The sequence below is a fragment of the Semicossyphus pulcher genome, unplaced genomic scaffold, assembly GCF_022749685.1.
Source record: "Semicossyphus pulcher isolate SPU_LCO1_2020_fin unplaced genomic scaffold, fSemPul1.0.p SCAF_5, whole genome shotgun sequence".
NCBI lineage: Eukaryota > Metazoa > Chordata > Actinopteri > Labriformes > Labridae > Semicossyphus > Semicossyphus pulcher.
In genome coordinates, this window is record NW_027211726.1 from 8,158,980 (window position 1) to 8,173,335 (window position 14,356).

Below are 14,356 nucleotides of genomic sequence, written 5' to 3' on the forward strand. Positions count from 1 at the left end.
CCAAAACAAGTCGCAAAACTCCCTAAAACAGACCCAAAACAACCAAAGACACAAATCTACAAAAACAAAGCAAAACTACCACCGAGATACCCAAAGAAAGCCACAAAGGAACCAAAACAAACAAAGAAACACAGAACGACCACAAAGAGACATAAAACAAAAAGAGACACAAAGCAACCACAGAGACAGAAAAACAGCCGCAAAGAGAAGCAATACAAAAACAAAGAGGCACAAAGTTACCACAAAGTGACGCAAAACTACCAAAGAGACATAAAACAACCAAAAAAGAGACACAAAACAACCACAGAGATAAAAAAACAGCCCCAAAGAGACACAAAGCTACAACTAAGAGGCACAAAGTTACCACAAAGTGACGCAAAACTACCAAAGACGTAAAAAAAAAACAACCACAAAGAAAAACAAACAACCGCAAAGAGACACAAAACAAGCAAAGAGACACAAACTAACAAAAAGAAACACAAAACAACCACAAAAAGAACGTCAACAAACGTGATACTTATTTTGTGGCTCCTGTGTAGAAGGAGTTCGGGGCCTAACGTGTCTCTCTCTCTCTCGGGGATCTTTGTCTCATAATCTATCAGTAAAGGGTGGTTTGAGTTATAAATAGCAGCTATTAAGTGATATTTAAATTTTAAAGTTTTATATCTGGCAGTAATTTATTAAACTAAGTAGACAAGGTTACTTTTTTTACTTGGTGTTTATTATAGCAGAGAACCTGGACTGAGCTCTACTTGTTCCTACAAATGTGTTCCCCTTTTTAAAAAGAAATAGACCTGCCCCTGAACGAAAGGATTTTCCTTCCCAATCAAATTACTGTCACTTAAACTGTTTCCAGTCCAGATATTTTCTCCCCCGTACAGAAAAATCCCCCGTCAGTGCTGCAGCTGCAGCTCTGCCGTCTGCACGGAGAGAAACAAGGGACCAGTCGCCATTAAAAATAGAACCAAGTATCATTTGGCCGCCGCTTCTATCGTCCTCTGTTGGGCGGTGAAATGTACTGTTCTCAAACTTAATTATTTATGTTGTTTGGCCAAGCAAGCTCAATAAAAAAAAGAGCACAGGAAGTGTTTGTATGATAAATAAACAGAGGGACCGTGGCTGCTCACACACATGAGATCTGCCGTGTGGATCGACTGCAGTGATGCACATTTTCACACTCGGCATGTAACGCTGCAAAATCACAGATCTGTGAACTGCAAACGTCTGTTGACACGTGAATCTGTCAGCTCTCAACATAACACGAAATCCTGTAAGCCAATTGGTGTTTTGTGTTAGCATGGGAAGATGCTGCAGTGTTAACATTCTGTGTCAGCATGTATTTGTTATATCTCTCTTTAAGTCAAAGTGTTCTTATAGATTCACTCCACACAAGGGCCTGTTTTTCTCCGTCATGGCGACGCACCCACACACACCAAAACATGCTGGAATAAAAACATCTTCATTTACCATATTGGTTCCATTAGATGCGACACAAACAATAGGATAGCCACTGATGAGAGATCAAACACTGCAGCTACTCATTCTGCTGCGTGTTAATGGACGCATGTGTGAAGAAACATAAAAGACAGAAATGGTTCGTTTACATCAAAGACTCGAGAGAAAAGCAGCATCCTGTCGTGAAATGAGAAGATACTGTAAGATGTGCTGTAAGTTGCATTGTGACAATATATTTATGTAACATAACACGGCTCAAAACAAGCAGCTTCTTTGTTGCCAGATTTGACTGCGGCCAATTTAGGGACGCCAATACACCAAATCTTATTTTGTTCATCCAACACAAATATTTATGTGAAATTAAAATAAGTCAGGTGGGGTGTGGTGACACTTTAACACATTATTTTTCAGATTTCATTGTCAGTTTTCTTCTTTCAATTTAAAATAAACGTGAGAAACTTTCATGTTGTGTCGCTCTTGGTGAGCCCTGAACATCAAACTTATCACACACTGTGAATCTTTGTTGTGGAAAATGTAAACAAAGGCAGTTTTGGTGCCGTTTATCGACTCTTCTGACGGACTCGGTGGCAGCGCTTACAGACATAAAAACAACTATACAGAAATGATCAACCTTCTCGCTGATTGTCTGATTTGATTAAATAAAAATCAACTCCAAACTCCTCACAGGAGCTTTAGCGTTTCTTGACTTGCAGACTCGTCTGTAACAGTGACTGCTTTGTGTTTGATATCAGTTCTTTAATTAGTCGTATTGTAATATCCATTAAAGAGTGGAAAGAAATACACATCAAAGCAGAAAGGAGCATGAAGCAGCTCCACTCTGTGCAACAACATCGTCAACACGCCCACGTCAGATTCCTGCTCCGTTAACTCATCAGGCCAAATCCGACTATCCATGTGTTTTCTACCAGGAGGGCTGAGCAGGGCTCTCACGTGCAGCCCCTCTGGGTGATGTCCAGACAAGTTCAGGAGTGCAGTGATTGTGTAAAAGGTCCCTTAACGTGCCTGTTTCTCACATGACCGCTCATGGACATAAACAGGAAGTAGATTGCTGACTCTGCGGTTTGGGACTTGGTTGCAGAAAACACTACAAACAAAAAACAGCGTTGGCACCTGAGTAGTGTAGATGTTCGCTGTAAAAGTTATGTGTTTACACCGAAAATATATAATGTGGCTGCAGCCTCAGTGATGATGCATTTTGCAGTAAATCTACTAGATGTTTTTACTGGAGGAAGTAGGATTTTTCTCCGTCCACTAAAGAGATACATCAGCTTTCCCAGAGCAGAAGAAGGATGTGGGGTTAAAAAGCAAACTACTCTGGTAGGGCCAAGCCAACTCCAAGGTGATGTCCACCACTCTGACAGAGACAGAAGACAACCTGCTCTCACCAGACGAGGACACAGGACGGAAATAATGCCTCTACTTTAAGCCAAAACACACACCTTACACCAACAACATGAAGTGAGATAATAACCCTGTGGTCGGAAGAGATAACTGAGCAGTTCCTCTTTAGACTTGAATCAACAAATCCACCAGCTGGGGCCGAGAGACACAGGAAGCAAACGTTGAGGACTCACCTTTCAGATTTTTGGGGTTGTTCTGCTTGGTGCGCGGCATCTTTTCCGCCCTCAGTTCACAGGTGCATCTTGGGGAATTCGGGATTTAGAGTCGACTCCTGGGCTGCAGTCTTTGTACATCTACAGAAAACACACATAAAGACATAGATGTTCACGTATAGAGTCTGAACATGGAGTGAAACAGATCAGTATGCCGGCCTGGCTGGAGTCCTCCGCTCTCACTCTGCAGCTGTCTGAGAGTCCAGGACGGAGTCGCTGATTGAGTTTATTCCTCAAACAGGTGCCCCGGCCGGCTTTTCATTTCTCCTCTTCTCTGTAATAATGTGCAGTGCGGCTCGGACTGCTGCCTGCTGTCAGTGGGAGGAGAGGAGGTGTGAATATGTTCCCCCCTCCCGTATCAATATAACCTCTGCAGCAGCTGCTATCTGCCACTCTGATCTGGAACAAAGGACAGAGAGGTGGAGGATCCGCTGCCGTTTATGGGAAACGTCTGATTGACATATCGGAGGCTGATACAGGGCACCCCCTCTTCACTTTGACGAGTGTCAGCGAGGATGACGAACGATGCAAACAATCAGGTCCTGTGTGAGGCGGCGATGAACGCTCGGGGCAGCTGGGCGGCCACACAGAGGTTACTATCAGAGAAATCTCCCTGTTGAACTTAGATTGAGTCAAAACAGAACGACACTAAACCCACCTCCACAGGGGAAACGCTTGCTCTCTGATCGCTTTCGATGCCCTTTAATAAAACAAAAGATCACAAGCTAAATATGCGTCTCATGCAAATGATGCGTTGTGAGGTGGGTGTTGAAGTTAAATGTTAGCAAGATGTCAAACCCACAGAGCTGTATGAGGTGCATAAACAAGCGCAGAGAAGCAGCTCATCTCTGCACAGGCAAGAAAAATCACAAAATCAGGATTAAATATCTCATTTACTCCTATTTTTTTTATCTTTCTTGCCCTTGCATCATCCCCACAATGTCCCCACAACACCTCTACCCCAGCCAGAGCAATGCACGGTGCAGAGAGCAGCAGCAGTCCTTCAGGAATCAGCCTTTGTCTCCCCCTTCACCAATATTACATAACACTTACTACAACTGGATGGTGATTTTTCTCCCCCCCTCCATACAGTTGGTACATGTGGCGCTAGAGCAATGACATCATCTCACGGTGCATTTCGGTGTAGGCTCGCGTTGCACCGGGTCGTATGAGTAAAAACACATCCAGGTCGGGTTTGATGATTAAAAAAAAAAGAGAGCCGCTCACCTCACCTGGCTCCCTCAGTGATGCACAATCTGGTCTCGGTGCAGGTTCGACGGCGCATAAGAGGCGGAGGAGAGAGACGTGCACATTTCCTCTGGCGTGTTTGTCAGTCCGTCTGCCAGCCTGTCTGCTTGTGTGTGTGTGAGTGTGGATACATATGTGAGGAAACACCCTGATACTGACCCGAGAAAAAACAAAGATACACACCGGTGTCTTAAGCCAAATATGCGCCGTAACGCTATGCGCTAACCCTGGCAGGCTGGCATGCACTTGCAGGTGTCTAATGAGTGATGATTTCGTTCACACCTGAGGATCCACCGGAGGCATTATGTAAAAGCAAGGCAGCAGCGGCGCATTGTGCACGCAAAATCACGCATTGACGGCGTCTGAGAGTGTGACATCGCTAATTAATAAGTTAAATATCTGAAATGATAAATAAAGAGAGATGCTGCAGGAATTCTTCTCTTAACGTTGCAGGGGACATGAGCGCCAAATTCAACCGGTGAAATCATGACAAACACACCACAAGGAGAGAAATCGTTTGGATTTAACTGCATGCAATGAAGTCAGCAAAAACAATGCGTGGGAATAGCGCATTTTTTTTGAGCCTGTTGCAACACGTGAACGCCCTGTGAGAGAGGGAGGAGCCAGGGAAAACCCCTCACTGTCTCTGCAATAGCACTCGACTGGGACACTTCCCCTTATCCAACACGACCGTCACTCATACATGCAAATTAATCCCAACATAAGCGGTGACAGTGAACACATGAACACAATGAAGGCAGAGAGGGGTTCTGGCTTACCTGCGGTGCAAAAACAGCAACAAAGAGCTCGGCGCAGAGGTGCACCGGGGAGCTCAAGTTGCCTCCCCAGAAGGAGAGGGTTTGCTGCAGAAGTCCACACAGGAAATTGCGCCAGAAACAATGCGCAGCCCACCTGATTTAACTATGAAAGAGCCTTCAAAGTTCAGGACAGGCTTAAACCGGACACACACTCGTAGGGCAGCGATAGAAGCATGTCCGACCCTCTCAGGCAGCCGCTGCCGACAGCGTCCTATATCACAGTGACAGAAACCCGCTCCGGTCCCGGTTTTAGCTTGAAAAACACGCAGAAAAACAAATCAAGCGCACCCCAAACTGAATTTATTAATACTCACAGGTGCAAGGGTTGTAGCGCACCTTTTAGTGTAAAGAGGAGGGGGGTACAGCTCTGTGTTTTCTCCCTTCACCTTCTCTCTCACTTTCTATTGCAGGAAACAGACAGGCCCACTGACGTCAACGGGGGTCCCGTCTCCGCCTCCCAGCCATAGGGTGTCTTCTCCGAGCAGCGGGGGGCTCCCGACGGGCCACAGCGCCGATGACTGCTCGCTATCGACTCTGCAACCAGAATTTCACTCCTGCGTCTCTCTGTGTTCGTTAAGCTTCACCTCCTTATCCTCTGTATCGCGGTAAGATTGTATTAAAATTATTTTCTAGTCGAGTATTACGGAGCAGCAGAGCTTGTCGTTTGTCATCACCCCCTGACGGACCCCCACCCTCCCTCTCTCGCGCACATAGTTTAGGACTGACGGTTTTCCCGGAGGTTCCTTGTTGTCAGGTCACGTTGTGCCCCTCCGCCACTACCGACCGGGCTTTCCCTGCACAAACCCGCAGCAGGGACACAGCAGTGCGTCTCTCTGCACCAGGACGGGCGCTTATGGGGATAAATTAAAAACAAAAAACATACGTACACGGTTTAACCGTGGCCTACAATGGTGCAACTACTCAAATAACTACAGTGAGAGAAGCACTAATACAACTAGTAGGCCTATGAAATATTCAGACAAGTTTGCATTTAAAATCTGACTCAAATAAATGTACATAACAATTTTAATTAAAATATACTTAAAGTATAAAAATTAAACATAATTATGTAAAATGGCCATTTTCAGCTAAATGTATATTATACTATTGGACAATTGGATAATTATTGATGCATTAATACATTAATATTGTAGCTAAAGGTGCTACTGACAGATAGCTTGTGAATTTCACCAAGGGATCAATAAAGTTTTATCTTTTCCCTAGTATAATAAAAAGAGATTGGCTTATTTATATTTAGTATTAGTCATCTGAATCTGTTAAGCAACAGTTGAGTACAAAGTACAATATGTTCTTTTGGGTTTCAGTGGAGTAGAAATGTAGCATAGAGTAGCACAAGTACCTCAAAACTGAACTTAAGTATAGTACTTTTGTTCATTTATTTAATAATTTAGCACCAGTGCAAATAATTACTTTTCAGAAGGACAATCAGAGCAGTATTGTTTCTCTCAGGACCAAAAAAGAAAGAAAAAGTGACCTCAAACGAAACAAACAGTACATCAACATTACTGTCCCAATGGCTTGTTGAAGAAGCTAGCACACAAATAATTTAATTTTAAATAAAGTATGCTAGCTAATGTTGTTTTGTAAGCTAGCAAGCAGTGAGCTAAGCTAGCTAACAGGTACATTGTGAACAGCTTGAAAGCTTAAAAGTGCTAGTGTTAGATGCCGAAAGTGTTACACATGTTATTCAGTCTCACTGCCAACGTTACGTGATCTGTCCTTGGCCCAGTTAGCAAAGCAGGTTTGTTTACATTGTGTTATCCTGTCAGTCAAACAGGTGTCAGACCAGCCCTGCAGAGGCTAGGAGGCTACGTGCTTGCTCATGGTGTATTAATGTTGGGTCTCTCTAAATAATATAACAAAAAGTACAGTCTAGACCGGCTCGTTTTTTGCCCTGAGATACCTTGTATTACTATCCAGCACTTTATAGATACAAATTTGGTTGATTAAAGAGGCTAAATCTGCCTTTTATTTGTAAACTGTTACCTAACAGTTAACAAAAAGCTTATTGGCATTAGCCTTAAATAAAAAATATGTTTACTTTACAGAGGAAATGGGTGAGTTTAGGGTCGCAAAAGTCAAAAGCACAGGATTACCAACCATGAAAACTACAACACAACACGTCAGCTAATGTTGCCCAATTAGCCTTAGCCTTACATCACCCTTAGCCTTTCATGAGTAATACTTAGTAAGTTCACTTCACTGTACTCAATTACATTTTTGTGCTTTACTTGACTATTTCAGTTTCTGCTACTACCTAGATAGGCCCATATCAAATGCAGAGGCAAACAGGCCATTATAGTTTGTACTTTACTATATTTTAGGCTATATGACTTTTGGGCTATTTCATATCTTTGCTTACGCAGAGAGAACTACACAACATTCACAGGTTTGAAAGTTACCTTTTGGGATTTCACACCTACTTTTACACGTTTGTTTTCCGCTGCATGTAGCCTACTCATATTTTCCACAGAATTGAGCAATCAAGGCTGTTGTCTTAAGGCTGGTGAAGAAATCTCACCCGCATGGAGGGAAATGTAACCTCTTACTACCTTTCTTCCGACAAGTGTGTGACAATACCAGGAAAAAATCACCTCATGATGTTCATACAGCCTTAACAGTCAAAGAAAGGTCTGTAAAACAAGTAGTAGTTTGCTTTACAACAGCCAATATAAGTTGGTAGTAATTTTATTTTTTCAAATATCTATTTCCTCAGGTTGGCCTGGGTGCACTGGTGTGTGTAGAGTCAATAAATTATTTTTATCCTGTGTCTGTTCTCTGCACAACCGTGGCCACCTAAGTGTTAGGTGGTCCAGCTATGACACATCACAGAAGGAGAAAGGTCATGCTATTTTTTGCCTCGCACCCAGGAATAGCTCTCAGATAAATGCGTAAATAAATCGAAAGTTCCACCCAGCAACTGGAAAGAAATGTGTGTGTGTGTGTGTGTGTGTGTGTGTGTGTGCTGTGACGCTTTACAATGTTGATGTGTAACGCATCAAGGTACAATATGCACAGAATTGACGGGCTTTATAAAGGACAAATAGGCTGATTTATATTGAATTAAATGTTTAATAGAAGAGGATGTGACCCAGATTGCTAAACTAAACTGCAGCCTGAACAGTTTCTCAGTTTGTCACACGAAGTAGCTGCAGGAGCTGCACAAACTGTCTCAGAGAAACACGCTGTCACCCAGAGAAACTTTGCTGCAGTGAGGCAAATCTACCCATTAATAAGTGATTGTGTGACAGCCGCCCACTTTCATATCACAGGCTTCCTGCAGACTGCAGAGTGGGACTCCTGGCTCAGCCGAGCTTTATGACTCACCTGTTTCAACTGCAACAACTTAAAATGGCACATTTGAATAGTGGAACTTTTTTTGCTGCGAGAATAGGAACGAGGTGTTTTCTTTTCACAGCCAGCGAAGTGAACATTGATGCAGCGTTTCTGCCTGTTTGGGGGGGTTTATTTCGTGTCGGAGGGGCCGTGATGACGAGAGGCACGTTAAGAGTTTGGCTGCTTGACAATTAATATCAACCAAACTGTATTTTTCTGTCTGTGCACCCACATTACAATTGAAATCTTCTTAGTCTTTCTGTGCTGGATAAGAGCAAGCAAGGGGGAGGAAGTGAGTGTGTGTTGTAAAAACCGTTTTACATAACCACATTTTTCCTGAGAAGACAGCTTGTTTGGTTTGAGCTAATGCAATGCCAAGAGTACAACAATTGTTTATTAATTGAGCCCTCTGCTGTCAGTCTCAGCCAAAGTCAATGCGAGCCAGTAAAATCAGGATTTATTCCTGGATGGAGCTGGACGAGATCCATTTCTGTCTTAATGGTCCAGCAGAAATGCTGTAGGCCTATTTGTCTCGCAGAGTTTCTATGTTTGGAGAAATGTAGCTTTCGTGCAGTCTGCAATTACAACAATGAGTTTGAAAAATTAACTACTTTTTGTTGTATTGGTCTTTTGTGTCACAAAGAAGTAAACGGGCAGAATTCGCCTTCTTGCCAACAACAGGCCATTTTGTTCAGTTGAAGCTACCTAGCATATATTTATGCTAAAGATTAAACTCCATGACTGAGTTGGAAATTCTGTATCCAGCTGATTTTTTAAAGTTTCAGGCTGATTAATTTGTACATAAAAAAGCATTTATACGGATTTCATGTAGGCAGATGAATGCTACATGTGTAATACAGTTTTAAAAGAAGCTAAATTCTCCTTACAGAAAGCTACCTCACTAGCTCATAATCCTAAAGTAGATGGAAATAAAGGGGTACTATTGTTCTTGTATTATGGTGTAGAGAGAAAGCCATGCTACTACAGCATAGTATTTAATCTACACATTTCTACCGTAAAACCCTTGAATGGTTCGATGCTGCGTCAGACGAGAAAGGAACGGGAGGAGGATGATTAACCAGTTTGGCAAATGTAACGTTAGCTAATGTATGTTTGGACTGTGAACTTCTCACACTCAAATGAACTGGTTGAATGTAGCCGCCCTGAAAAGGTATGTTAATGTAAACAGCATTAACACCCACATAACCCGTAAGTTAGCCAATAACATGCTAGTTAGCCCAGCATGCTAATGTTTGTAGATTATGTTAAAGCAGTTAAACACACAGTTTAATCAATTACTTTTTCACATATTTTTGGTTTCGTGAGAAAAACTTTATATTTTGGACAAAAAAGACACAGGTTATATTAATGCTTAAATAACTGTGTTATGAAACATTACCTTTACAAAAGGAAAACATGTCAGGATGAGGCCAAACGGTTTAGCAAACATAACGCTAGCTAACGTACATTTGACGTTTGGGAATTGTGAACATCCTAAAACCGAAATAGGCAGGTTGGATGTAGCATTTATATAACACTTATTTTAATGTTAATATAACAAACATAACCCCAAATAATTTAGTTAGCTCAAGACTTTGAAAAAAAAAAGGTTAGCATTGTGTTCGTTAGCTCAGCATGCTAACATTGGCAGCTTATATTAAAACAGATAAACACAGTTTAATCTATTATTTACACTTGGGCAGGTGATTTAAATATAGCTCATTCTCCAAACTCTTTATAAACAGCTTGCATTAGAGTCCCACGCTCACAGCCTCAACCTGTGGAAAATTCTGAATCTTCACAGGTCGGCGTCTTGCCTCGTTAAGAGTTCCTGCGAACAGTCAACTCAGTCAAAACTTCAATCAGTTTGATTGAGTGGGAGTCTTTCTCTTGGTATCTCCCAAAGTGTCACAGGCAAGTGTCTGTAAGTTACACTACTCGCTTACTCGGACCTGCACATCAACTGCTTTCCGCACCTGCACTACAAAGCTTACTTTTTTTTGTTTATGCTTGATGTGGCGACTCTAATCCTCGCCTTTGTTCCTCCAGATTTAACAACTGTAACTGTTTTTTTAAGGCTTGCCACGTGCTCGAACCAAAAGCCCTCAAACAAAAGCTGCTGCAAGAATTTAAACCAGAACTACACAATCGTATTATTATATTTTACCAGATCAGGAGGATTTGGTGTAAAAAAAAAAGTTTGGCTCAGCTCTTACCAGGTGTCTCAAAGGTCTTCTTGGTAGATCCATTTTCTTTTTCATGTATTTTTTTTGCATGAGGCCACTTTGTCGCTCAATGCAGCAGATGTAGAAAAAATGGAGACGCTTTTCACACAGATAAAAACAGAATGTTTAACAACTCTGAGAGAAATTGTTGTGGGAATTTTTTAAAGTATCTCTCAGCGGTAGTAAGCTAGCTAACGTTAGCCTCAAGGGTTACTCTGGCCCTTTTCACACAGAGATTCTGCAACAGGGCCGTAAAGACGCTCCACCGTTACGCTGGCTTGATACTTTTACACTGGACCACACAATAACGTAATATTGCTGTCCCAGTGTGTGAAAGAAAAATAGGCATCACGTGTAAACAAACAGCGGAAACTTTACGCTCACACACAGTTTTGCCTCTGTTACTCCCGCGCTACCGGCCCAGTAGTTCCTTCTCTGTAACTTTTGCCCGTAACAGTCTTGAACAGGCAGTTTAAAAGAGGTTACCGTTGCTTGCTCTCTCCCAGGAAAGTAGTGACGTCTGTTATCAAACAATATCAAACATTAAAATTTTAATTCCGGCCACCTCGACAATCTGCAAGCTGTTCAGGAGATTTAATTCTGCATCTTTTAAGCTTTCAAGTTACCAGACAACAACGGTACCAACCAAGGTCCTAGTCCAGATTTCTCCTCTTCGTCTGGTGGGGAGAATCAGGTACAAACCAACCAAAACTCCTGTCGTCTCAACGATGAATTCTCTTTAATAAAAACCACCCTGTGAAGATTCCCCGACATTCCCAGACTCTGCCGTGTCACTTAGATCTGTGTCGACGTAGGGATACATAATGACACTCACATTAAAAAGGGGACTTCCTTAACTGCCCCACAGCAGTGTTATGAATGGTCACGGGGGCTATTAATATCCTGGAGTGGTTACAGAAAATAAGCACAGCTGCCCAGCAGAACTGTCCTCCTGAACAATGGCCTCTTCTGTGAAGGGAAGGCACCGCTCTGTGTGTCCTTCACTAACCGACGCGTTCATGGGGGTTCTTGTGCTGCTTTTCTATCTTTGTTTCTCTTTGTATCAAAAATAGATATTTACTCTGCGCGACCTTGCAAAGAAAGACAGTATTCACAAGGGAATGCCTGAGTGTCCTATTTCTGTTGGCTCACAGTGAAGCGTTTGGATAAAGATTGATGCTGCTGAAGTGTTTATAGGGTAGGGTCCTTTCATCCCTTTGCTTTTCCGTACACTTCCTATTGCTGCAGATATTCAAAGAACTGGCCATAAACACCCTATATAAATACAGTACAATGGTTGTGGCACCCAAGGTGTCCCGTGGAGATAAGCTCTACCTTCTACACACATCACAGGGAGCAGGTTTCCATTTAAACACCGTTACAGGATCAGGAAGCAGGGTGCAAACAGCTGCTCGCCTCCCTAACAAACTGTAACTCAGGACTTTCAATTAGGGGTCGCATGCACGGCTGTAAAAGGTGACTTATGCGGCTATAATGTCTGCTCAGTTTAATTTGTATCCATAAATAAAGTGTTTTTTTATAATCAATGCAACAAGTGTTCAAAGGGAAAGGCTGCAGTTTTATTTTGAAATTCCCTGAAACGCCCGTCTCCATATATTCACTGATAAAAGGCCGGAGAGCAGACATTGCTTCATGCTTTGTTTACAACGCACCATATGATGTTACATAACTGAGGCTGTTGCCGTGGCAACATCAAGACTCCACCCTCCCCCCACCTAACTACCCATGGACACACACACACATAAACACATTAACACACACACACACACCCTGCTCAGGCAGCAGGACACTCTCCAGCCACATGACTGGTTGATTTACTCACTATTAACAAGATGGCTGCTCTCTGGAGGCCGGTACTGTTGTTCCTGCGAGATGTTTAACAGTCAGCGGGAGGGGAGACATCTCAGCGTGATGGTCGTCTGCGGTGTTGTTTGATGCACAAATTAAGCATTCATCACGTTTTACTACCTGCGATAAAACAATCGTGTAATTTATGGCTGTCCATCAAAGAATTATGCAACAAAACATAATGTGCACACAGACTGATGACTGTATATAAAGATGGACGACGCGTGTCCATCGTGTCTCTTTGGAAAAAAAGCCAAAATATTCCCCTAAGTGGGCGCTGCCGTCTTCCACAGTTGGATCCTGAGTAGAGATCAGCTGGTGGAGCCGGGGTAACAATGTCCCGCCCCCTCTGCTAACCAAAACTCACATTTAACGCACGTCGGCATATTTAACAACAGAACAGCTTCTTGTGTTGGTCTGAGGTTAACATTCACAGGTATGTAAACTTGCATGTAGTGATTGTTTTAGTTACGTCTCCTCTCGCCATCCCTCCTCTACTCTGCTAATCAGGAACAGATCGGCTGCAGGAGTTGTATTTGTCAACAGAGCTGTCAATCACCATTTTTACAGCATCAAATAACTAATTAAAACTAAAAATAAACACTTGGACATAAATCAGCATGATAACACCTAACTATAATGACAGAAACCATGTTTGAGAAAGATTTATTTGACATGTATTTTGATTTTATAGTTTGACTCGTGTCCCATCTGTTAACATGGAGGAGGCGGGCTTTATGAGCTATACTGCAGCCAGTCAGCAGGGGCAGTAGAGATGTTTTGGCCTTACTTTTGGGTGAGGCCAAAACATGTCGTATATCTTTTCATACGGTCTGTGACTCAGACCCAGGTCGCACAGGTACAATGTTGGTGTTGTCGGGGGCTGAATGGCAGCAGTGTGAGTCAGGTTTCATTACTCGGTGAGAGCAATCAGCTCCACGAGTCGAATTCAAGGTCAGGGAGGCTCTCCTGCCTCCGTGAGCCGTACAATAACAACACCCGGCATCCCCGCATGAGAGCTGTCTCTTTGTGTTGAAGGGTACAGTGATGAGTGCCCTCTCAGCTCTCCACGCCGTCTCAAAGCGCCATTCACACGCCATCTGACAGTCCATCGAACCAGGAGGCAGAAATAGAAGCTCTGGGCCTTCCCCGCTGCTATATCTGTCTGCAGAATGATCAATTAAGAGACCTTTCTCCCTCCTCTTGAGTTATCTTATCCACCCTCAGTTTCTTAGACAGCAACTTAAAGAATAAATATACAGTAACACATGTGCAATTCTCCGTAAAACTTTCATATTATGGTTAACCTGTCATGTTATTATTGCTGCTCATATAAAGAAATCTCTAAAAGGGTAGAAATCCACATCTGTAAAAAGTAACGCACTGTTCTCTGTAAACCATGCCCATGAGAGGAGCAAAAATGGCGCTACTATATTTAGCTAAGTACTAGCAGGCTAACTAGCTAGCTAAAAAAAACTCAAGCTATTAGTGTGTCAACAGTTTATTATAGTACTGTACGTCTACCAGAGAGGGAAAGGTGTATTGACAACCTCTCCGTGTCCATCTTTCCTCACCCTGTTTTTCATGACCACAGCTATTTCATCGAATCACCAGGCAAGATAATCAAAGCAAGGTCTTACACATTTTAGCTTCAACTCCTGCAGTTTGTCTGGAATAATTAGTCAGGAATCACAGGTTTTCCCACGGCCCTTTCTGATGCCTCACATCGTATTGCTTGTATCCACTTTTG

The 14,356-nt window shown here is 42.7% G+C and overlaps 1 protein-coding gene across 2 annotated transcripts in view; it reads right to left on the reverse strand.

The window, feature by feature from the left end:
* The window catches only part of hivep1 (HIVEP zinc finger 1), a 56,967-nt gene extending 53,827 nt beyond the window's left edge, over positions 1-3,140 (reverse strand). For both annotated transcript variants that reach the window (XM_069680999.1, XM_069680998.1), the window contains exon 1: positions 3,051-3,140. In XM_069680999.1, coding sequence (XP_069537100.1) covers positions 3,051-3,090 — 40 coding nt within the window. In that variant the 5' untranslated portion in view covers positions 3,091-3,140. The remainder of the gene's footprint in view (positions 1-3,050) is intronic.
* Between the last annotated feature and the right edge of the window lie 11,216 nt (positions 3,141-14,356).